Here is a 24,753-nt window from a genome sequence, read left to right on the forward strand (position 1 = left end):
CAAACACAGTAAAACTGGAATAGAACAAATTTGGCCTTAGACATACTGATATAAACTCGATTTTGCGTCCCTCCTTGGCTTAACTAAGGATTTGGGATGTAGCTGATCTTAGATCGGTTCTTAGATCCCTCGGGCAACTTATACCCGGAGCTGAAACTAAAAAACAAGTCAATTGGTTGTAGCCTACTTCCGTGTTTTCTTTTAAACGACATCGCCTCCATACACATAAGAAAAAGGAGAAACACAACCATGACTTTCCTTCGAAGGTTTGCGACTAGGCACTGCTCTCTCTCCCGCGGCTTGGGTGCTCTATCCCCGGCGTCTCTTGGAGCTCCAGGCTCGGTAACGTTACACAAGCTGGGAGTGGAAAAGCTGCCCAGCCGAGGACACCCTTTCACGGGGCACAATGACACACACACAAGCTGGCTACACACCGAGACGCCAGAGTCCATAGAAGTGGATCTAAAGCGACTAGATGGGGAGGACACTGGTAGGGAAGGACGCTCTTTTAAACTTGATGCTTTCCGCTCCCAGGAAATCAAGTTGAGCGGTAGTAAGGTTTACAATTTGTGCAAGTTCCACAATATTCACCATGATCGACAGTCTGGTCTCAGAGCATTTCGTATTAGCGTTCCATTTATTGTGATATGTATGTATTAATTTGTGGATGTCCATCACTCATTTTGTATGATATGTTACGAATTTGCTAAATGTATAATATGTTACAAATTCTAGCTAGGTGGCTGACTAATGCTAGAAGGGTTAGCTAAAAGGGTTAAGGGGAGGGTTACCTAACATGCTAAGTAGTTGAAAAGTTGCTAATCAGCTAAATGCTAAAGTTGTGCGTGATGAGATTCGAACTCCAACCTTTGGGTTGCTTAACGTTTGTGTTATACGCCCACCCACCAACCCATCCGACCAATCAAATACTCTAATATGGGTTATGTAACCATACAAAATGTAACATATTTTACTTGTATGAGAATATTGAATTTAAATGTGCTATGTTACGTCTAGTGTATGAGACCAGCCTGGGATTGACAATGCTGAGAATCATAAACTCAGCAAAAAAAGAAATGTCCTCTCACTGTCAACTGCGTTTTTATTTCAGCAAACTTAACATATGTAAATATTTTTATGAACTTAACAAGATTCAACAACTGAGACATAAATTGAACAAGTTCCACAGACATGTGAATAACAGAAATGGAATAATGTGTCCCTGAACAAAGGGGGAGTCAAAATCAAAAGTAACAGTCAGTTTCTGGTGTGGCCATCAGCTGCATTAAGTACTGCAGTGCATCTCCTCCTCATGGACTGAACCAGATTTGCCAGTTCTTGTTGTGAGATATTACCCCACTCTTCCACCAAGGCACCTACCTGCAAGTTCCCAGACATTTCTGGGGGGAATGGCCCTAGCCCTCACCCTCCGATCCAACAGGTCCCAGACGTGCTCAATGGGATTGAGATCCGGGCTCTTCGCTGACCATGGCAGAACACTGACATTTCTGTCTTGCAGGAAATCACGCACAGAACGAGCAGTATGGCTGGTGGCATTGTCATGTTGGAGGGTCATGTCAGGATGAGCGTGCAGGAAGGGTACCACATTAGGAAGGAGGATGTCTTCCCTGTGACGCACAGCGTTGAGATTGCCTGCAATGACAACAAGCTCATTCGATGATGCTGTGACACACCGCCCCAGACCATGATGGACTCTCCACCTCCAAATCGATCCCGCTCCAGAGTACAGGCCTCGGTGTAACGCTCATTCCTTCGACGATAAACGCGAATCCGACCATCATCCCTGGTGAGACAAAACGGCGACTCGTCAGAGAAGAGCACTTTTTGCCAGTCCTGTCTGGTCCAGCGACGGTGGGTTTGTGCCCATAGGCGATGTTGTTGCCGGTGATGTCTGGTGAGGACATGCCTCACAACAGGCCTACAAGCACTCAGTCCAGCCTCTCTCAGCCTAATGCGGACAGTCTGAGCACTGATGGAGGGATTGCGCCTTCCTGGTGTAACTCGGGCAGTTGTTGTTGCCATCCCATACCTGTCCCGCAGGTGTGATGTTTGGATGTACCGATCCTGTGCAGGTGTTGTTACACGTGGTCTGCCACTGCGAGGACGATCAGCTATCCGTCCTGTCTCCCTGTAGTGTTGTCTTAGGCGTCTCACAGTACGGACATTGCAATTTATTGCCCTGGGCATCTTTCCTTTGGTGTTTTTCAGAGTCAGTAGAAAGGCCTCTTTAGTGTCCTAAGTTTTCATAACTGTGACCTTAATTGCCTACCGTCTGTAAGCTGTTAGTGTCTTAACGACCATTCCACAGGTGCATGTTCATTAATTGTTTGGTTCATTGAACAAGCATGGGAAACAGTGTTTAAATCTTTTACAATTAAGATCTGTGAAGTTATTTCGATTTGTACGAATTATCTTTGAAAGACAGGGTCCTGAAAAAGGGACCTTTCTTTTTTTGCTGAGTTTAGGTAGCTTAGGTGAATAAGCTTACCCTGAAGTGACATAAACATTATCTGAAGTTACAGGGGAAGTAAGCGCACCACCTGCTTTGCCATAAAGGTCCAGCCCTTGATTTGATTTGGATTTAACCTCTTTGTAGAGGCAGAAGAAGTAGTAGGCACTTTGATACAGGGAGTGTTGTGTTGCAGGAGCTTCTGTACAGAGTGAAAACCATTTCCTACTATTCAGTGATTAACACTGAGGTAAACACTGACATATTTACACACACACAGGGGAGATGCTGCTTATAAAAAAGCCTTCAGCCTAGCCACAGGTCAGACACAGCCTCAGGCATTCACCTCCTGTCTCTTTCCCTCCTTTCCTCCCTCCATCACCTCCTCTCCTTCCCACTCCTTCTGTCCCTCCTATCCTCTTCTTCCTCCCTCCCTCATCCTCTCCTCTTCTCCAGACATACACACACCTGTCACCTCATGGCTCAAATCTAAAGTGACAACATCATCAACATCTGCACCTGGGCCTGTGCAGCTGCTTATATTTCAAATGCATAAACAATAACACACACACACCACATACCTTCTTGAGGCAGTACACGTGACTCTCTCTCTCTTTCTCTCTGTAGGTATAGCTGAGGTGTTGATGTGCCGTCAGAAGGCAAAGAACGCTCTGGGCCGTGTGTTTGTCTCTCAGGTGGGTTTGATCTCTATTTGACCTTACACACGCATCGAATTGCTGACTATTGATCAGAGGTGTGGAGTGAAGTCACATGACTTGGACTCGAGTCTGACTTGATAGAAAATAAAATAACTTTAGACGCTGAGGAGTATTTCTGTCTGTAATAAAGCCCCTCTGGGGGAAAACTAATTATGATTGGCTGTGTCTGGCTCTCCAGTGGGTGGGTCTATGCCCTCCCAGGTCCACCCATGGCTGCACCCCTGCCCAGCCATGTGAAATCCATAGATCAGGACCTAATGAATTTCTTTCAATTGACACATTTCCTGATATGAACTGTAACTCAGTAAAATCTTTGAAATTGTTGCATGTTGCGTTTTATTTCTTGAAACTTGAAATACATGAAATACATCCACAGGCACACCTCCAATTGACTCAAATGATGTCAATTAGCCTATCAGAAGCTTCTAAAGCCATGACATAATTTTCTGGAATTTTCCAAGCTGTTTAAAGGCACAGTGAACTTAGAGAATGTAAACTTCTGAGCCACTGGAATTGTGATACAGTGAAATAATCTGTCTGTAAGCAATTGTTGGAAAAAATACTTGTGTCATGCACAAAGTAGATGTCCTAACCGACTTGCCAAAACTATAGTTTGTTAACAAGAAATTTGTGGAGTGGGTGATAAACAAGTTTTAATGACTTCAATCTAAGTCTACGTAAACTTCCGACTTCAACTGTATACCTTAGTGGTAGTACTGACTACAGTGCCATCAAAGTATTCATACCCTTTGTCTTATTCCACATTTTGATGTGTTACAGCCTGAATTCAAAATGTATTAAACATACTTTTTTCTCACCCATCTACACACAATACCTCATAATGAGAAAGTGAAAACATGTTTTTAGAAATGTCAGCAAATTTATTGAAAACGAAATACAGAAATATCTCATCTACATAAGTATTCACACCCCTGAGTCAATACTTCGTAGAAGCACCTTTGGCAGTGATTACAGCTGTGAGTCTTTCTGGGTAAGTATCTTAAGAGCTTTCCACATCTGGATTGTGCAACATTTGCCCGTTGTTCTTTTCAAAATTCTTCAAGCTCTGTCAAATTGGTTGTTGACATTGCTAGACAACCAATTTCAGGTCTTGCCATAGATTTTCAAGTAGATTTAAGTCAAAACCATAACTCAGCCACTTGGGAACATTCACTGTTTTCTTGGTATCAACTTGTGTAGATTTGGCGTTGTTTTAGATTATTGTCCTGCTGAAAATGTGAATTAATCTCCCAGTGTCTGCTAGAAAGCAGACTGAACCAGGTTTTCCTCTAGGATTTTACCTGTGCTTAGCTCCATTCCGCTTCTTTTTATAAAAAAAACGTCCCCAGACCTTAACAATTACAAGCATACCCATAACATGATGCCGCCACCACTACAGTATGCTTGAAAATATGGAGAGTGGTAGTCAGTAATGTGTTGTTTTGGATTTGTCCCAAAAATAAAACTTTTTATTCAGGACAAAACGCTAATTGCTTTGCCATTTTTTTGTTGCAGTATTGCTTTAGGGCAGCGTTTCCCAAACTAGGTCCTCAGGACCCCAAGGGGTGTACATTTTGTTTTTTCCCTAACACTACACAGCTGATTCAAATTATCAAAGCTTGATGACTAGTTGATTATTTGAATACAGGTAGGCCACATGATCCTGCTTGCTCTGGATTCCAGAAAAGTGACAATGTGACATATCCCTAGTTGATATTGACTGCTAACATGAATGACTTTCAGCTCAAAATGCAGGTGTATGACGCAGTTTATTTCTATATCTTGCGTTTTGAAAATGCGTCACCGTTTATGGTTGTAATGATAGGCTACATTGTGAGTGCCTGTACGCCCTGCGTGCATGTGCTTCCGTGGGGGTAGGAAGCTTTGAACCATTTCTTTTTGGGGGTCGCGTGTGAAAAAGTTTGAACACTACTGAGCTAGCGAACAAATTGCTGATTTGCTGTACAGCTATCGGTTCAGGTTCAGCGCAAACGCCAATTTGTAGGGAGAGAGGATTGCCAATATCACGAGGCTGCTGAGGTGAGAACGGCTCATAATAATGGCTGGAACGGCGCGAATGGAATGGCATCAAACACCTGGAAACCATGCGTTTTGATGTATTTGATACATTCCACTCATTACACTCCAGTCAATTCCACGAGCCTATTCTCCCCAATTAATGTGCCACCAACCTCCTGTGAAATTTGCTCAAAAAACTGCCTCATTAAATATACAAAGATTTGTAGTTGAACAAGTCATTGCCTGTACAGATTTATTTTTGCTTGACTTGACTTGGAAAAAACCTGTGACTCGACTTACTCTTAGAATGCACGACTTGGACTTGACTCAAGACTCGACCCGTTCTACTCGGGACTTGACTTAAGACTTGGACCTTTGGACCTTCTTGTGAGTGACTTGAATAATAGTGACTTGGTCCCAGCTCTGCTATTGATCTAACAGAGTATGATGACTGCTAAGACTATTCTCTCTCTCTCTCCCATTCCCTCTCTCTATCCATCTCTCTCTAGATGAGGGAGCTGGTGTCCTCTCTACACCATGACTCAGCTGTGAGAGTGGTGGTCTTCAGGAGTCTGGTGCAAGGGGTCTTCTGTGCAGGTCTGTCATTTTGTGTGTGTGTGTGTGTGTGTCTGTGTGTTTTGATGTCTTCTCTGTGTCTTCTGTAGGAGCTGATCTGAAGGAGAGAGCTGAGATGAACCACTCTGACTCCGATCTGTTTGTTCACGGCCTGCGCTCACTCATGACTGAGATCGGTGAGGGGGGTGTGATCGATTTTTAGGATGTCTCATACTGCTCTCTGTCACCTTTCACTGCAAATGCGGAAGTGTTACATACATTACCAGTCAAAAGTTTGGATACACCGACTCATTCCAGGGTTTAAATTTATTTTTACTATTTTCTACATTGTAGAATAATACGGAAGACATCAAAACTATGAAATAACACTATTGGAATCATGTAGGAACCAGAAAAGTGTGAAACAAGTCAAAATATATTTTATATTTGATATTCTTCAAAGTAGCCACCCTCTGCCTTGATGACAGCTTTTCACACTCTTGGCATTCTCTCAACTAGGTTCATGAGGTAGTCACCTGGAATGCATTTCAATGAACAGGTGTGCCTTGTTCAAAGTTAATTTGTGGAATTTCTTTCGTTAGTGTGTTTGAGCCAATCATTTGTGCTGTGAAATGGCAGGGTTGGTATACAGAAGAAAGCCCTATTTGGTAAAAGACCACGTCCATATTAAGGCAAAAACAGCTCAAATAAGCAAAGAGAAAAGACAGACCATCATTACTTTAAGACATGAAGGTCAGTCAATCCGGAGAATTTCAAGAACTTTGAAAGTTTCTTCAAGTGCAGTCGCAAAAAAACATCAATCGCTGTGATGAAACTGGCTCTCATGAGGACCACCACAGGAAAGGAAGACCCAGAGTTACCTCTGCTGCAGAGGATAAGTTCATTAGATTTACCAGCCTCAAAAATTGCAGCCAAAATAAATGCTTCACAGAGTTCAAAGTAACAGACACGTCTCAACATCAACTGTTCAGATGATGAACATGAATGTGAATCAGGACTTCATGATCGAATTGCTGCGAAGAAACTAGAGGTCGACCAATTAATTGGAATGGACGATTTAATTAGGGCTGATTTCAAGTTTTCATGACAATCGGTAATCTGCATTTTTGGACACCGATTATGGCCGATTACATTGCACTCCACGAGGAGACTGCGTGGCAGGCTGACTACCTGTTATGCGAGTGCAGCAAGCAGCCAAAGTAAGTTGCTAGCTAGCATTAAACTTATCTTATAAAAAACAATCAATCTTAACATAATCACTAGTTAACTACACATGGTTGATGATATTACTAGTTTATCTAGCTTGTCCTGCATTGCATATAATCGATGCGGTGCCTGTTAATTTATCATTGAATCACAGCCTACTTTGCCAAACGGGTGATGATTTAACAAGCGCATTTGCGAAATAAGCACTGTCGTTGCACCAATGTGTTCCTAACCATAAACATCAATGCCTTTCTTAAAATCAATACACAAGTGTATGTTTTTAAACCTGCATATTTAGTTAATATTGCCTGCTGACATGCATTTATTTTAACTGGGGAAATTGTGTCACTTCTCTTGCGTTCTGTGCAAGCAGAGTCAGGGTATATGCAGCAGTTTGGGCTGCCTGGCTCGTTGCGAACTGTGTGAAGACCATTTCTTCCTAACAAAGACCGTAATTAATTTGCCAGAATTGTACATAATTATGATATAACATTGAAAGTTGTGCAATGTAACAGCAATATTTTGACTTAGGGATACCACCCGTTAGATAAAATACTGAAAGAATAAATATTTTGTTTTCTAAATTAGTTTCTGGATTTGACCATATTAATGACCTAAGGCTCGTATTTATGTGTGTTATTATATTATAATTGAGTCTATGATTTGATATTTGATAGAGCAGTTTGACTGAGCGGTGGTAGGCAGCAGCAGGCTCATAAGCATTCATTCAAACAGCACTTTCCTGCGTTTTCCTGCACTTCGCTGTGCTTCAAGCATTGCACTGTTTATGACTTCAAGCCTATCAACTCCCGGGATTAGGCTGGCAATACTATAGTGCCTATAAGAACATCCAATAGTCAAAGGTATATGAAATACAAATGGTATAGAGAGAAATAGTCCTATAATTCCTATAATAACTACAACCTTAAACTTCTTACCTGGGAATATTGAAGACTCATGTTAAAAGGAACCACCAGCTTTCATATGTTCTCATGTTCTGAGCAAGGAACTTAAACGTTAGCTTTTTTACATGGCAAATATTGCACTTTTACTTTCTTCTCCAACACTTTGTTTTTGCATTATTTAAAACAATTTGAACATGTTTCATTATTTGAGACTAAATTGATTTGATTGATGTATTATGTTAAGTTAAAATGAAAGTGTTCATTCAGTATTGTTGTAGTTGTCATTATTACAAATATATATATATATATATATATATATATATAAAAATCGGACGATTTAATTGGTATCGTTTTTTTTTAAGTCCTCCAATAATCGGTATCGGCGTTGAAAAATCATAATCGGTCGACCTTTAAAAGAAATCACTACTAAAGGACACCAATAGTAAGAAGAGCCTTGCTTGTGCCAAGAAACACGAGCAACGGCCATTAGACCAGTGGAACTCTGTCCTTTGGTCTGATGAGTCTAAATTTGAGGTTTTTGGTTCCAACCGCTGTGTCTTTGTGAGATGCAGAGTAGGTGAACGGATTATCTCTGCATGTGTGTTTCCCACCGGGAAGCATGGAGGAGGAGGTGCTTTGCAGGTGACACTGTCTGTGATTTATTTAGAAGTCAAGGCAAACTTAACCAGCATGGCTACCACAGCGTTCTGCAGTGATACGCAATCCCATCTGGTTTGCGTTTAGTGGGACTATCATTTTTTTTTAACAGGACAATGACCCAACACACCCAGACTGTGTAAGGGCTATTTGACCAAGAAGGAGAGTTATGGAGTGCTGCATCAGATGTCCTGCCCTCCACAATCACCAGACCTGAAGGAAAAGCAGCCAACAATTTCTCAGCATATGTGGGAACTCCTTCAAGACTGTTGGAAAAGCCTTCCAGGTGAAGCTGGTTGAGAGAATGAGTGTGCAAAGCTGTCATCAAGGCAAAGGGTGGCTACTTTGAAGAATCTCAAATATAAAGTATATTTTGATTTGTTTAACACTTTTCTTTGGTTACTACATGATTCCACATATTATTTCATAGTTTTGATGTCTTAACTATTATTCTACAATGGAGAAAATAGTAAAAATAAATACACTTTTGACTGGTACTGTATGTGTGTATATATAGCCTGTTCTCATGCTAGTACATCTCTCTCAACAACCCGAAATTCTCTCTCTCATATCACTTTATACAGTGCTTTCGGGAAAGTATTCAGACCCCTTGACTTTTTGCACATTTTGTTACTTTACAGCCTTATTATAAAATAGATTAAATGAAAAAAGTAACCCATCAATCTAAATGCAATGCCCCATAATGACAAAGTGAACCGTTATTTTTAAATATTTGCAAATGTATTCAAAATAAAAAAACAATACCTTATTTACATAAGTATTCAGACCCTTTGCTATGATACTTGAAATTGAGCTCAGGTGCATCCTGCTTCCATTGATCATCCTTGAGATGTTTCTACAACTTGGAGTCCACTTGTGGTAAATTCAGTTGATGGGACATGGCACAATGCAGCCCGCTTGGCGTTTGCCAAAAGGCCCCTAAAGGACTCTGACCATGAGAAACAAGATTATCTGGTCTGATGAAACCAAGATTGAACTCTTTGGCCTGAATGCCAAGCGTCACATCTGGAGGAAACCTGGCACCATCCCCACGGTGAAGCATGGTGGTGGGAGCATCATGCTGTGGGGATGTCTTTCAGCAGCAGGGACTGGGAGACTCAGGATCGAGGGAAAGATGAACGGCACAAAGTACAGACAGATCTTTGATGAAAACCTGCTCCAGAGTGCTTAGAACCTTAGACAGGGGTGAACGACCCTAAGCACACTGCCAAGACAACGCAGGAGTGGCTTTGGGACAAAGCCTCTGAATGTCCTTGAGTGGCCCAGCCAGAGCCCGGACTTGAACCCGATCGAACATCTCTGGAGAGACCTGAAAATAGCTGTGCAGTGACATTCCCCATCCAACCTGACAGCTTGAGAGGATCTGCAAAGAAGAATGGAAGAAACTCCCTAAATACAGGTGTGTCAGGAAGACTCGAGGCGGTAATCTTTGCCAAAGGTGCTTCAACAAAGTACTGAGCAAGGGTCTGAATACTTATGTTAATGTGATATTTCAGTATTTTATTTTCAATAAATTAGCAAATTAATTCTAAAAAACAATTTTTCTTTTGTCATTATGAGGTATTGTGTTAAGATTGATAAAGGAAAAAAAATAGTTAATACATTTTAGAATAAGGCTAATGTAACAAAATTTGGAAAAAGTCAAAGGGTCTGAATACTTTCCGAATGCGCTATCGGCCTCCACTACACAGTACGAGTTTCGACAAAATTAGAACGTTATCACAGGGCCTCTCGAGTGGCGCAGCGGTCTGAGGCACTGCATCACAGTGGTAGAGGCATCACTACAGAACCGGGTTCGATCCCGGGCTGTATCACAACCGGCATTGATCGGGAGTCCAATAGGGCGGCGCACAATTGGCCTAGCGTTGCCCGGGTTAAGGGAGGGTTTGGCCGGGGGGCTTTACTTGTCTCATCGTGCTCTAGCGACTCCTTGTGGCGGGCCGGGTGCCTGCAGGCTGAACTCGGTCATCAGTTGAATGGTGTTTCCTCCGACACATTGGTGCGGCTAGCTTCCGGTTTAAGCGGGCAGGTTTTAAGAAGCTCGGTTTGGCGGGTCATGTGTCGGCGGACGAATGACTCGACCTTCACCACCCGAGCCCGTTGGAGAGTTGCAGTGATGAGACAAGGTCAAAATGGGGGAGAAAAAGGGTGTAAAAATATAGTGTGTGTTTGTGCATTGTACTGTGTGTGTGCATTGCATTGTGTGCAGGCGTGCGTTCATAGTCTGTAACTACATCGTCTGAACTCTCCACATGTCGTCTCTCTATGGATGTTGCATCGCTAATGCAGCCTTGTTGCCCATGCCGACGGTTGCTGCGGTGGATGGCTTCGCCCTTGGAGGGGGTCTGGAGCTGGCGCTCGCCTGTGACCTTCGCACAGCTGGTCAGTGACCTCTAACCTCTTACCTCACCAATCGCCATTAGCCTCTCACCGGGAGCCATCCCTTTTTGTGACGAATAAAGACAGTCTAGATTAATATGTACATTGCATTCGGAAAGTATTCAGACCGCCTTATTCAAAAATGTATAAAATATTTTTTTCCCTCATCAATCTACACACAATACCCCATAATGACCAAGTGAAAACAGGTTTTTATACATTTTAGCAAATGTATTAAGGAATAAAAAAACATGTAAATAACGTATAAGTATTCAGACCCTTTGCTATGAGACTTTGAGCTCAGGTGCATCCTGTTTCCATTGATCATCCTTGAAATGTTTCTACAACTTGATTGGAGTCCACCTGTGGTAAATTCAATTAATTGGACATGATTTGGAAAGGCACACACCTGTCTATTTAAGGTCCCACAGTTGACAGTGCATGTCAGAGCAAAAAGCAAGCCATGAGGTTGAAAGGAATTGTCTGTAGAGCTCCGAGACATGATTGTTTCGAGCCACAGATCTGGGGAAGGGTACCAAGATATTTCTGCAGCATTGAAGGTCCCCAAGAACACAGTGGCCTCCATCATTCTTAAATGGAAGAAGTTTGGAACCACCAAGACTTCTTAGAGCTGGCAGCCCAGCCAAACTTGAGCAATCGGGGGAGAAGGGCCTTGGTCAGGGAGGTGACCAAGAATCCAATGGTCGCTCCAGAGTTCCTCTGTGGAGAGAGTTCCTCTGTGGAGATGGGGAAACCTTCCAGAAGGTCAACCATCTCTGCAACCCTCCACCAATCAGACCTTTATGGTTGAGTGGCCATACAAAAGCCACTCTTCAGTGAAAGGCACATGACGGCTGTTGTGGCATTGTTCTGTATTACCAAATGAGGAGTTGCAAACCACACACCAGTCAGAGTTAACTTAAACTTCATCTTTAATAATGAGTTTTACAATAGCCCTTTGACTCTCAGATCAATTCAGTGTCAATACATTTTGAGAGTCCCTACAGAAGAATACAAAGATCTTTTATAGCCAAGATACACCCATCTCAACTTACATGACGAACCACAGATCTTAGGAACAGTTCAAAGGTTAAGATTTGTATGAAAGATATCTATAAAACATAGCAGACAGTTACTGCTGTGTCAACAGTTCTCATTGTAAAGATCAGTGTCTGGCCCCCTCTTACTCCAAACTGGAACCCGTCTCACCCTGGTACGGTATAGCACAAAAACATTACCTTTACTATCTGGAATGCTCTTTAGGCTTTATTACCCAAAGACATCGTAAATCTCCTCTGTCAGTGCTATCTTATAGAGGCCCATCCTCAGTGGAACACACACACACAATAGTCGACAGAATCCTCTATTCTGTCGAATAAAACAACCATTCTAATGCAATACAAAGATTATAATATAATCTTACAAGCACTATAACATAATCTTGCAATTTTCCACGACACAGCCCGCTTGGAGTTTGCCAAAAGGAACCTAAAGACTCTCAAACCATGAGAAACAAGATTCTCTGGTCTGATGAAACAAAGATTGAACTCTTTGACCTGACTGCCAAGTGTCACGTCTGGAAGAAACCTGGCACCATCCCTACAGTAAAGCATGGTGGTGGCAGCAGCATGCTGTGGGGATGTTTTTCAGCAGCAGGGACTGGGAGACTAGTCAGGATCGAGGGAAAGATGAACGGAGCAAAGTACAGAGAGATCCTTGATGAAAACCTGATCCAGAGCGCTCAGGACCTCAGGCTGGGGTGAAGTTTCTCCTTTTGTTACACTTCCCCAGATCTGTGCCTCAACACAATCCTGTCTCGAAGTTCTACGGACAATTCCTTTCAACCTCAAGGCTTGGTTTTTGCTCAGACATGCACTGTCAACTGTGGGACCTTATACATACAGGTGTGTGCCTTTCCAAATCATGTCCAATCAATTGAATTTACCACAGGTGGACTCCAATCAAGGTGGAGGAACATCTCAAGGATGATCAATGGAAACAGGATGCACCTGAGTTCAATTTCAAGTCTGACTGCAAATGGTCAGAATTTTTATCTAAATAAAGTATTTGTGTTTTTTATTTTAATATTTGAAAAAATTCTGAACCTGTTTTCGCTTTGTAGTTATGGGGTATTGTGTGTAGATCGATGAGGGAATTTTTTTCTTTAGAATAAGGCTGTAACGTAACAAAATGTGTAAAAAGTCAAGGGGACCGAACACTTTCCAAATGCACGTATGTATGTATGTATGTGTGTGTGTGTGTGTGTGTGTGATTATATATATATATATATATATATATAATCACAATTACACTGAGTGTACAAAACCTTCCTAATATTGAGTTGCACCCCTCCCCCCCCCCTTTGGCGAAAGCGTTCCACAGGGATGCTGGCCCATGTTGACCAATGCTTCCCACAGTTGTGTCAAGTTGGCTGGATGTCCTTTGGGTGGTGGACCCATTCAAGATACAAACGGGAAACTTCAACTTCTAAACCATAACTTAAATATTTTGTCTTGCCCATTCACCCTCTGAATGGCACATATACACAATCCATGTCTCAAGACTTAATAATACTTATTTAACTGGTCTCCTCTCTTTTATCTACACTGATTTGAAGTGGATTTAACATGTGACGTCAATAAGGGATCATAGCTTTTACCTGGATTCACCTGGTCAGTCTGTCATGGAAAGCGCAGGTGTTCATAATGTCTTGTACACTCAGAGTATGTATTGTTTTTTTATTCTGAAAAATGACTGAGTTCCGGACCTTAGAATGTTATTTAATTACTTTCTAATCACCTATAATTTCCGTTCTCGGAGAGTTACTAAAACCTCCCAGGAAATTGTTCAAGGAACCAGAGTAAAGCGTTCTCAGAACCTCCCTGGAACCTAAAAATAAACATTCCCAGAACAAGCAACATTTTTACTTCTGTTCTCAGAATGTTTACAAAAACATTCAGAAACCAAAAAACACATTCCAAGGAACCAAATGTGCTAGCTGGGTCGTTATTTTGACCCTATTTGGTTTGTTATTTGAGTGAAATGCTCATTGTATTTATTTTAAAATGTAACCTTTATTTTGACAGGGAGTTAACGCTGAGACCGAACTCTCTTTTCCAAATGAGCCCTGTATATCACAACAATAAACATCAAAATGCACATTATTATACACAACAATACATACGATGATGTATGTATGATGGCCATTGATCATTGTAAACATTTTATTTTTGGACAGCCCAATAGAGTAGCTTAAATCTTAGGTTATTGAAACACCTTTCACATGATAATGATTAGCAAAATATCTGGATTTATTCATAGTTCAAATTACTTTCTGACCACAAATGTGTGTATGCGTATGTAAATTCTGAGAGAAATGTAAGTTTTTCTTTACACTCCTGAGTCTTATTTTGTATAATTTGTAAAGCGAGCACATTTAGTTGCTATTTGTTGTACATTTTGTATAACATATACCAGTGTATTTAAATGTAAATAATGTATGTTTTTAATGATAAACGTATTCAAACACTCAACATGATTTTCGTTTCACCAACATACTTTTCCACAGTGGTACCTTATCATACGTAACTTATAATATATATTTTTATGGAACTGCTAACATCTAGAGAAAATATGGTTGGTAATAGATTTGAGGCAGAGGCGTGAGGTGAGCAGGTGTGTGTATGTGCGTGCACGTCTCACTCTTACAGACACATCAGTCAGTCTGTACTCCCACTGTTGCTAAATGACACGCAGCCAGTCTGACCTTCAACTGTCCTGTGTGTGTGTGTGTGTTGTGTTTCAGCCAAATCTGCACAGATGGGTCTGATTGAGACAACACGGGGGCTGCTCCCAGGGGCGGGTAAGACAACCAGAAGTCATATGCGCACACAGATAAACACACACACCAGTTACCCTCATGTCACCTCATGGTTTGTTTGGCATAATGAGTTCAGCATTGTTCCCTCTGTACATAATTTCTCCTATAGGGGGCAGTCAGAGGCTGCCCAGAGCAGTGGGCTTTGCCCTGGCCAAAGAGCTGATCTTCACCGGCAGGAGAGTGGATGGACAGAGGGCTGTGGACATGGGGCTGGTCAACAGAGCTACCGAGCAGAATCCAGACGGAGACGCTGCCTATAGAGAGGCACTGAGTCTGGCTAGAGAGATACTACCACAGGTTACACACACAAAAACCTTACTCGTTGTCTTTTTCCATTCCATAGTGATGAGGGATTTTATAGGTGGTTAGATTAAATGAGTTACGAGGGATGAGGAGAAGAGAGATTAACACATTGGCTGACTGACTGCTTGGGTTTCAATTAACACAAACACACATTGACTGACACTGGGGTTACATAGACATCTGTTGTCTCTCTGATCACATCCTGTCAGTTGTCAGTCACTGTCACCAGACCAGTCATACCAAACCAGGACACCAACTGGGACATGGACAACAGTGTTTGAACCTGGGTCATCTGCTGAGCTAGTTCAGGTCTTAGACATGGTTACTCATCGTGTGTGTTCGTGGTCCTTCTTACCCCCAGTGTGTTCTCTCTCCAGGCTCCCATTGCTGTGAGGATGGCCAAGGAGGCTATGAACAGAGGCATGGAGGTATGGCTGCTTTACTAAAGAACTTCACACATTACTCAGGGCCGGACCACCACATCTGGGGCCCGGGTAACTTCCTGAAATTCTACAAAATTCTATTTTTCCCCCCATGGGGCAGAGAAAAATGTGCATGCTATTCTAGTTTGCCACGAAGCAGAGAGAAAATGTAGCATTTTTAAAACAAATTTCCTGCAATTAACATTCCTTACGTGTTCATATGCTATCTGGGATACACCCACACACATCCCAGCTCATTATCTCAATGTATTTGATGACACCTGTCTCTGTGTGCTAGTAGCAGGTATGTCTGTAACCTGTCTGTCTCTCTCAGGTGGACATCACATCAGGGATGGCCATAGAGAGGATGTGTTATGCCAGGGTAAGCGGTCAAATGCTCATGTGCATTGTCTGAGGTGAAACTGTAGTGGTTAATTATCTTTCTCTCTCCAGGTGATCCCGACAAGAGACAGACAGGAGGGGATGGCTGCCTTTATAGAGAAGAGACCCCCACGCTACACTGGAGAGTAACACACATGGAGACTGTGATTGTACACAAACCTAATTTTCATTCCTTTAATAAAATGTTTTTCAACTGCAGTTGTAGTATTTTAGCAGATGGGTTAAGGATAAGTGTTTGAGATAAAGGGATACAGATACAGTATTCGTTTACAACCGATGGGGGGGTGTACATTATTTATTTCAGAAACATGAAAACATGACCCTCAGCAGCAACATATGCAAATGCTTCCCCTTAGATCCACTCTGCCCTCAGTTTCATTAAGAAATACCCATACTGAAAGAAGAAACCGACTGTCACATTAGGGGAATGCACAGACATGACTAAACATTCCCACAGCTTCAATCACAGTGCGGATGCAAACTCACATTTAATATTCTGCCAATATGTATATTAGGATACTGACTTTAGTTCACAAATCAGTTCTGTACATGGCCCTTGATGCCATAAAGAAGGGATAGTATGACCCATGCAGCAGTAGCAAGCACATACAATGTGTAGGCTGATTTAAATTGAGCATGTTGTGATTTGCCAGCAGCCATGAAATGTAATGTCAGCCTCAGTTGCATAGAGAATGAAGACAGGAGCAGTAGCCTATAGCAGGATCACGCTCAGAACGTTGCAGATAGAATTGCCATGAATAGAGCTGACATGATTCTGTTCCTCTTCAAGTCAGAGGCATGTCTGTTACACACAGTGTATTTCTGATTCAGAACATTCCATAACGTTGTACCTACTGAACAAGGCCCTGATGGGAGAGGACAATCAAGATACAATTCCAAATTGATTGAAGCCGCATGCACTTCTTGTGTACATCTGAAAGGACTGTGTGGGGTTGAGCAATATGGTGAAAATTCAAGAGAGCAAGGTGGAGAAACTGACATTTTGCTTACACCTATTCAATTCTTTTACATCTAAATGAAGTGCCTAAAGGGTAGGAGCTATGGGTCAATTTGGGATTGAGCTACTCTGCTTCAGAATTCCCCCCTCAGTTTTGACTCCTTTGTTCCATTAAGTACCTCATTTGGAAATAAACCAAAGACATGTATTATTGTTTCCGTGCAACACCTTAAACATTTCGTTATAACGATTGTAGTTTAATCTCCCCCAATCCAGGTATATACAGCACGTACAAAATAGAATCCTCACACTCAGCCTCATACATGCTCCTGAATGTACTGACACTAGTACAAAGACACAACCAGCAAACACACACTCACCTATACATTGATACACACACATAACCATTACCAACATACAGAAATATACAGGACTCGAGGAAAAAAATTGCCTTTATACTGTACAAAATTGTATTCTAAATATTGACCAATATATTTGCCATTTGTGTCCACAGGGGAAACCATATTTACTTTCCCAACATAATTTCTATTAACATAATTCAGAAGAACTCAAATTCTGGAGGTCCACAGTACTGCTGATTTTCATCACCCAACCCTCTAATCAGGGACTGATTCAGACCTGGGACCACAGGTGTGTGGTGGACTGTGGCTTTTCAGTTGATCCATCAAATAATTCATACATTTACATGAATCAATTAACTACCAGACTGAAAAGAAGTGCGCACTATGGACCTCCACGTCAATGTCCTGCTACAAACTCACTGGTGTCCAAATAATAGACCTAAGCTTCTGGAAAAATCAAAACATAATAATTCAGACAAACTCAAGCATGCTGGGAAAATCACATTGTCATGCACATATATTAGCTAATCAGCCAATAAGAGGAGCTGGACTCAACCCCCACCAAGTATTTAACCCCTTATTTTTGTCACCAAACAGACTCCATATATATTTACATAATTTTTTTCAACTGGTACCAAGGGACCTTCAGACGAGTCTTGTGATGCTGGGGGCGTCCTTGTGCAAACGTGTTTGTGAGTCTCACCTTTACACAGATGCGTCATATTAATGTGTAGCCCAAACTGTTCGGACGCTACAGACAGAAGTTGGCAGATCGGCTATACCAACTTCTGACGAGTCCCAAGACGCTTGCAGGGGTCGTAGCGCAAAACAGAGAACACCCTCGTGTTCGTGAGAGGCTTATCTTTCCATAGAGGTGTCATAATAGTTTTGTAGGCCAAACCGTTCGGACGCTACAGACGAATTTGTGAGAAGATCAATTTTTGAGATGTCTCACGGTCTGACAAATACTGCTCTCACTCAGTCACCTTTCACCGCAAATGCATTAGTGTCACATACAGTACCAGTCCAGAGATTGGACATTCCTACTCATTCAAGGATTTTTCTTTATTTGTACTATTTTCTACATTGCAGAATAATAGTGAAGACATCAAAACTATGAAATAACACAGATGTGTTATATATACAAAAAATTGTGTTAAATCAATATATTTTATATATTTGAGATTCTTCAAAGTAGACACCCTTTGCCTTGATGACAGCTTTGCACACTCTTGGCATTCTCTCAACCAGCTTCATGAGTTAGTCACCTGGAATGCATTTCAAATAATAGGTGTGCATTTAAGTTAATTTGTGGAAGTTCATTCCTTCTTAATGCATTTGAGCTAATCAGTTGTGTTGTGACAAGGTAGGGGTGGTATACAGAAGATAGCTCTATTTGATAAAAGACCAAGTCCATATTATGGCAAGAACAGATCAAATAAGCAAATCATTACTTTAAGACATGAAGGTCAGTCAGTGCGGAACATTTTAAGAACTTTGACATTTTATTCAAGTGCAGTCGCAAAAAACATCAAGCGCTATCTGGCTCTCATGAGGACCTCCACATGAAAGGAAGACCCAGAGTTAACTCCGCTGCAGAGGATAAGTTCAGAGTTACCAGCCTTAGAAATTGCAGCCCGAATAAATGCTTCACAGAGTTGAAGTAATAGACACATCTCAACATCAATTGTTCAGAGGAGACTGCGTGAATCAGGCCTTCATGGTCAAATTGCTGTAAAGAAACCACTACTAAAGGACACCAATAAGAAGTTGAGACTTGCTTGGGTCAATAAAAACACGCAATGGACATTAGACCGATGGTAATCTGTCCTTTGGTCAGATGAGTCCAAATTTGAGATTTTGGGTTCTAACCACTGTGTCTTTGTGAGACGCAGAGTAGGTGAAAGGATGATCTCTGGATGAGTGGTTCCCACCGTGAAGCATGGAGGAGGTGTGATGGTGCTTTGCTGGGGACACTGTCTGATTTATTTAGAATTCAAGGCACACTTAACCAGCATGGCTAACACAGCATTCTGCAGCGATACGCCATCCCATCTAGTTCGCACTTTGTGAGACTATCATTTGTTTTTCAACAGGACAATGACCCAATACACCTCCAGGCTGTGTAAGGGCTATTAGACCAATAAGGAGTGATGCATCAGATGACCTGCTCTCCACAATCACCCAACCTCAACCCAATCGAGATGGTTTGGGATAAGTTGGACGGCTGAGTGAAGGAACAGCAGCCAACAAGTGCTCAGCATATGTGGGAACTCCTTCAAGACTGTTGGAAAAGCATTCCAGGTGAAGCTGGTTGAGAGAATGCCAAGTGTGCGCAAAGCTGTCATTAAATATATTTTGATTTAACACTTTTTTGGTTACTACATGATTCCATATGTGTTATTTCATAGTTTTGATGTCTTCACTATCATTCTACAACGTACAAAATATAGTAAAAATAAATAAAAACCCTTGAATGAGTAGGTGTCCAAACTTTTGACTGCTACTGTAGGTGGATGCGGTGGATTGAGGTGCATCCAATGCAAAAAAACGTCTCTAGTTTAAATTAACAGATTATGGTGATTATTTTATTATGCTAATTAGATTTATGTGGGGGCATAGACATCAACGTTAGTGTTTTTAACCAACAACTCTATTTTCATAACTTTTTTTCTTCATAATATTAATTTGCTTATCAGTAGCACGCATAAGTAGCCACATAGTACTACTTTTGCTTACCAAACTCAAGAAAACAGCAAGGTGTGTGTGCAAAGAAATGCATAGTTTTTGTCCTCTCATTCACTTTATAGCACCACCTTCAGACAGGATGAGGGGTGACAAGGTGTCTGTCCCCTGTCTAATGAACGCACTCCCGCACACACACACACACACACACACACTTTCAATGGCCTCTTGTCCTGAAGGTAGCAGTGGGATAGGTTCTGATCAGGGCTTGTCACCCTCTGGAGGAGGAAAACAGAATTTTTAACATTACTTTTAACATGTTCTGAAATTACACACTTCAAATAATTGTGTGTGTCTCACCTTTGTGTGTGTGGGGTTGTAGCGGGCAGCGAGTGTGTGTGTGTGTCTGTGTGGTCTGCCTGGTGCGAGCTTGGTGGCGCTGCAGGCTCTCCAGAATGCTCTCGGCCAATCGCATGACGTCTGCGTGGGTGTCGGGGTGTGTCTGGACCTTCTCCAACTGATGCAGACCTCCCTCCTCCAGCAGCATACTGCAGTACCGAGGGGCTGTGGGAGTTCAGAGAGATTACACTCACATCAATTATAGGAACTTTAAGATAGTGGTATGTGTGTGTCTCACCGTTCTAAACTGGAGACAGGCAGATAGGGGGATGTGCATGTGTCTCACCGTTCTTGCTGCAGACATGCTGCATGGCCCAGGCCGCCCACAGCTGAACTCCTGGGGTGTGGAAACACTCCAACAGGGGGAAGAAGGGGTTAAAGGACCTACAGACGATGGGAAAGAGGGATGAGAGGTGGAGGAGATCATCAACACTCAGGCTGCATCTCAAAACTTTACAGCGTCTTCCTCTCCTTTAGCGAGTGTATGGGGTTGTAAAGGTGTGTTCTGGGGTCTCACCTGTAGGCCACCATCTCACACGCTGGTGTCGGCCACTTCAGGATGGTAGAGTGCTGGAGGAGAGAGAGACACAGAACATGAGCCACATTTATAAACACATGAAGGTGGTGGGATAACATTACAACTCACTTTGACAACATACATACGTGAACACACGCACACAGACGCGCGCGCGCCCACCCCCACCCCCACCCACACGCACCAGTTGTTCTAGCAGGTCAGACCTCAGTGTGATACTGAGTGACCAAGCAGCCTCTCCTCTGGAGGTAAGGTGGGCCAGTATCCCAGCAGCGAAGTAGGACACCTCCACCTCAGGGCTGTGGAGCAGGGAGCAGATGTGATCCAGGAAGCCCTGAACCATCAGCTCCACATGCAGCTCCCCAACCTCCGCTATGTTATTCTAAGGAGAGACAGAGCCACAAAGTCAGCTCCCCCACTGTTCTACACCACTTCAAACAGGATGATTCAAACACTAAAACAACAGTATTGTCAGTATAGCTTCAGCTGAATTCACTCAGACCCTGTCCAGAAATAACCCCCTATGCACTCTGGCCACCTAGGGCTACCAGGGTTGGATGCCCACTAGAACAAATACACACATTCATTCAGGGTTCACTATGACTCACCAGCAGCCCCAACACCTTCTGTTGGATGGAAGACTCAGAGGGGAAGGACTGCAGAGAGAAAGAAAGAGGAAAAGACAGAGGCATGAGTGGGTCAGCTTGCACTTTAGGGTGACAGAGAGAGCGTAACTAGCACTTCGATAAACAGCTCTAGGGTCTGTGAGTGTGTGTGTTAGTTCACTTGCACCCACCCGCAATTGCTAAATAACCCATCCGCAATCGCCCGACCATACATTGAGAGTACAAAACATTAAGGACACCTGCTCGTTCCATGAAATAGACAGACCAGGTGAATCCAGGTAAAAGGTATGATTCCTTATTGATGTCACTTGTTAAATCCACTTCAATCAGTGTCGATGAAGGGGAAGGGACAGGTTAAATAATTGTGTATGTGTGCCATTCAGAGGGTGAATGGGCAAGACAAAAGATTTTAAGTGCCTTTGAATGGGATATGGTAGTAGGTGCCAGGAGCACTGGTTTGAGTGTCAAGAACTGCAACACTGCTGGGTTTTTCACACTCAACAGTTTCCCATGTGTATCAAGAACGGTCCACCACCCAAAGGACATCCAGCCAACTTGACAACTGTGGGAAGCATTGGAGTCAACATGGGCCAGCATTCCTGTGGAACGCTTCGACACCTTGTAGAGCCCATGCCCCGACGAATTTAGTCTGTTTGAGGGAATAGGGGGGGTGCAACTCAAGACAATACTGTGCAGCCTTCTTCGTCGACCTGGCCAAGGCTTTCGACTCTGTCAATCACCGCATTATTATCGGCAGACTCAATAGCCTTGGCTTCTCAAATGACTGCCTCGCCTGGTTCACCAACTACTTCTCAGATAGAGTTCAGTGTGTCAAATCGGAGGGCCTACTGTCTGGACCTCTGGCAGTCTCTATGGGGGTGCCACAGGGTTCAATTCTCAGGCCGACTCTTTTCTCTGTATATATCAATGATGTCGCTCTTGCTGCTGGTGATTCTCTGATCCACCTCTATGCAGACGACACCATTCTGTATACATCCTGCCCTTCTTTGGACACCGTGCTAACAAACCTCCTAACGAACTTCAATGCCATACAACACTCTTCTGAGCCTCCAACTGCTTATAAATGCGAGTAAAACTAAGTGCATGCTCTTCAACCAATTGCTGCCTGCACCCTCCCGCCTGACTAGCATCACTACTACGGACGGTTCGGACTTAGAATATGTGGACAACTACAAATACCTAGGTGTCTGGTCAGACTGTAAACTCTCCTTCCAGACTCACATTAAGCATCTCCAATCCAAAATGAAATATAGAATCGGCTTCCTATTTCGCAACAAAGCCTTCACTCATGCTGCCAAACGTACCCTCGTAAAACTGACTATCCTACCGATCCTTGACTTTGGCGATGTCATTTACAAAATAGCCTCCAACACTCCACTCAGCAAACTGGATGTAGTCCATCAGTGCCATCCGTTTTGTCACCAAAGCCCCATATACTACCCACCACTGCGACCTGTATGCTCTCGTTGGCTGGCCCTCACTACATATTCGTCGCCAAACCCACTGGCTCCAGGTCATCTATAAGTCTATGCTAGGTAAAGCCCTGCCTTATCTCAGCTCACTGGTCACCGTAGCAACACCTACCCGTAGCCCGCGCTCCAGCAGGTATATTTCCGCCTTTCCTTCCAGTTCTCTGCTGCCAATGACTGGAACGAATTGCAAAAATCACTGAAGCTGGAGTCTTATATCTCCCTCTCTAACTTTAAGCATCAGCTGTCAGAGCAGCTTACCACTCACTGTACCTGTACACCGCCAATTTGTAAATAGCACACCAACTACCTCATCCCCATATTGTTACATATCCTCTTGCTCTTTTGCACCCCAGTATTTTTCTATTGTGTTATTGACTGTACATTTGTTTGTGTAACTCTGTGTTGTTGTTTTGTCGCACTGCTTTGCTTTATCTTGGCCAGGTCGCAGTTATAAATGAGAACTTGTTCTCAACTGGCCTACCTGATTAAATAAAAGGTGAAATAAAAATAAAATCAATATTAGGAAGGTGTCCTTAATGTTTTGTATACTCAATGCAGTGACGAATTTAGCATGTAAAGCGGGGAAGAATTTTTGTTTGTTGGGATGCATGCCAGCAAAGCCAATACACAACACAACACTAAACAATACATTAATTGCACTATAACGCTGACAAACTGTGCCCACAAACTGTTAGGGCCTAAAGCTGTCCCAACACCTTACCACTGCTATACCTGGCTATCAGCGGAGTCTTGTCTGGCAGCGAAACAGTTCATTCAACCTCATTTATTAAAAAAAAAACATAGCTGATATGGCTGACTTGCTTAAAACAAATGTGGTTCTACTGACAATTGAGATGTACAAACTATGGCATAACGGGACGACAAGCAGATAAGAGGCAATCCGTAATTTCAATTAACACATTAATAAGCGAGCTAGGACGGACATATAACTACTTCTTCAGAACATCAACTGTTCAGAGGAGACTGCGTGAATCAGGCCTTCATGGTCAAATTGCTGTAAAGAAACCACTACTAAAGGACGCCAATAAAAAGTTGAGACTTGCTTGGGTCAATAAAAACACGCAATGGACATTAGACCGGTGGTAATCTGTAATCTAGAGCAACAGAATTCAGAACGTGGGCCGTTCTTACAGTATTCTCCCTGTATACCAAGTCAGAAACGTAGGATAAATAAAGGGGGCATATAAGCAGACAATGAAAGCTCTTACAATATTCAATGATTACATTTCTCTAAAAACAGGTTATAGGCTACATGTGCACCACCAAGTCAGAACAGTATGCGAAACTAAGAGGGGAAAATAGACCAAATTATTAGGGTGAGGCACATGGGCTACTAACATCTTACTACACAACATACACTTAGTATTACTTCCTTAGTTACAGTAAACATATCTCCCTGGCATATTACATAATTTATGCAGCAGCATACAAGACATTTGTCACCTTGTTGTGCTCACTTGAACAGGAAGGTGGCGCAGCGGTCCTTCGTGGTCAAATTTTGTCATCAAACTTTGTCATCAAAGTCTGACATTCTCTGGATTTATGGTGCTTTCAAGACAACTGGGAACTCTGAAAAAAACAAGGTCGAATTATGATGACTTCATTGATCTTCAGGTCATAGCGCTAGAAAGAGGCCCGCGTTTCCGACTTACAATTCCGAGTTGGATGACCGTTCAAAACGTATTTTCCCAGTCGGAGCTAGTTTTTTCCCCAAG

General features: G+C 42.6%; 2 protein-coding genes across 5 annotated transcripts in view; one reads left to right on the forward strand and one right to left on the reverse strand.

Moving 5' to 3' along the window:
- LOC129855327 (enoyl-CoA hydratase domain-containing protein 2, mitochondrial-like) lies at nt 1-19,465 on the forward strand. 3 transcript variants are annotated; one of them, XM_055922860.1, is made up of 11 exons: nt 4-490; nt 3,098-3,165; nt 5,718-5,805; nt 5,874-5,960; nt 10,863-10,955; nt 14,758-14,814; nt 14,942-15,129; nt 15,513-15,563; nt 15,892-15,939; nt 16,011-16,108; nt 19,376-19,465. In XM_055922860.1, the coding sequence occupies exons 1-10, from the start codon at nt 250-252 to the stop codon at nt 16,086-16,088; spliced, it is 999 nt and encodes a 332-aa protein (XP_055778835.1). In that variant the 5' UTR covers nt 4-249; the 3' UTR covers nt 16,089-16,108; nt 19,376-19,465. The 3 variants fall into 3 exon arrangements, with proteins under 3 accessions (XP_055778836.1, XP_055778835.1, XP_055778834.1); XM_055922859.1 differs by lacking the exon at nt 19,376-19,465 and having other exon boundaries at nt 5-490; nt 16,011-16,157; XM_055922861.1 differs by lacking the exons at nt 10,863-10,955; nt 19,376-19,465 and having other exon boundaries at nt 1-490; nt 16,011-16,157.
- The window catches only part of LOC129855326 (protein zyg-11 homolog), a 26,736-nt gene continuing 18,102 nt past the window's right edge, over nt 16,120-24,753 (reverse strand). For both annotated transcript variants that reach the window (XM_055922858.1, XM_055922857.1), the window contains exons 13-18: nt 21,507-21,554; nt 21,083-21,280; nt 20,881-20,933; nt 20,650-20,747; nt 20,325-20,528; nt 16,120-20,242 (exon numbers count right to left, since the gene is read on the reverse strand). In XM_055922858.1, coding sequence (XP_055778833.1) covers nt 20,226-20,242; nt 20,325-20,528; nt 20,650-20,747; nt 20,881-20,933; nt 21,083-21,280; nt 21,507-21,554 — 618 coding nt within the window. In that variant the 3' untranslated portion in view covers nt 16,120-20,225. The remainder of the gene's footprint in view (nt 20,243-20,324; nt 20,529-20,649; nt 20,748-20,880; nt 20,934-21,082; nt 21,281-21,506; nt 21,555-24,753) is intronic.

This window comes from Salvelinus fontinalis, chromosome 5 (assembly GCF_029448725.1).
Source record: "Salvelinus fontinalis isolate EN_2023a chromosome 5, ASM2944872v1, whole genome shotgun sequence".
NCBI lineage: Eukaryota > Metazoa > Chordata > Actinopteri > Salmoniformes > Salmonidae > Salvelinus > Salvelinus fontinalis.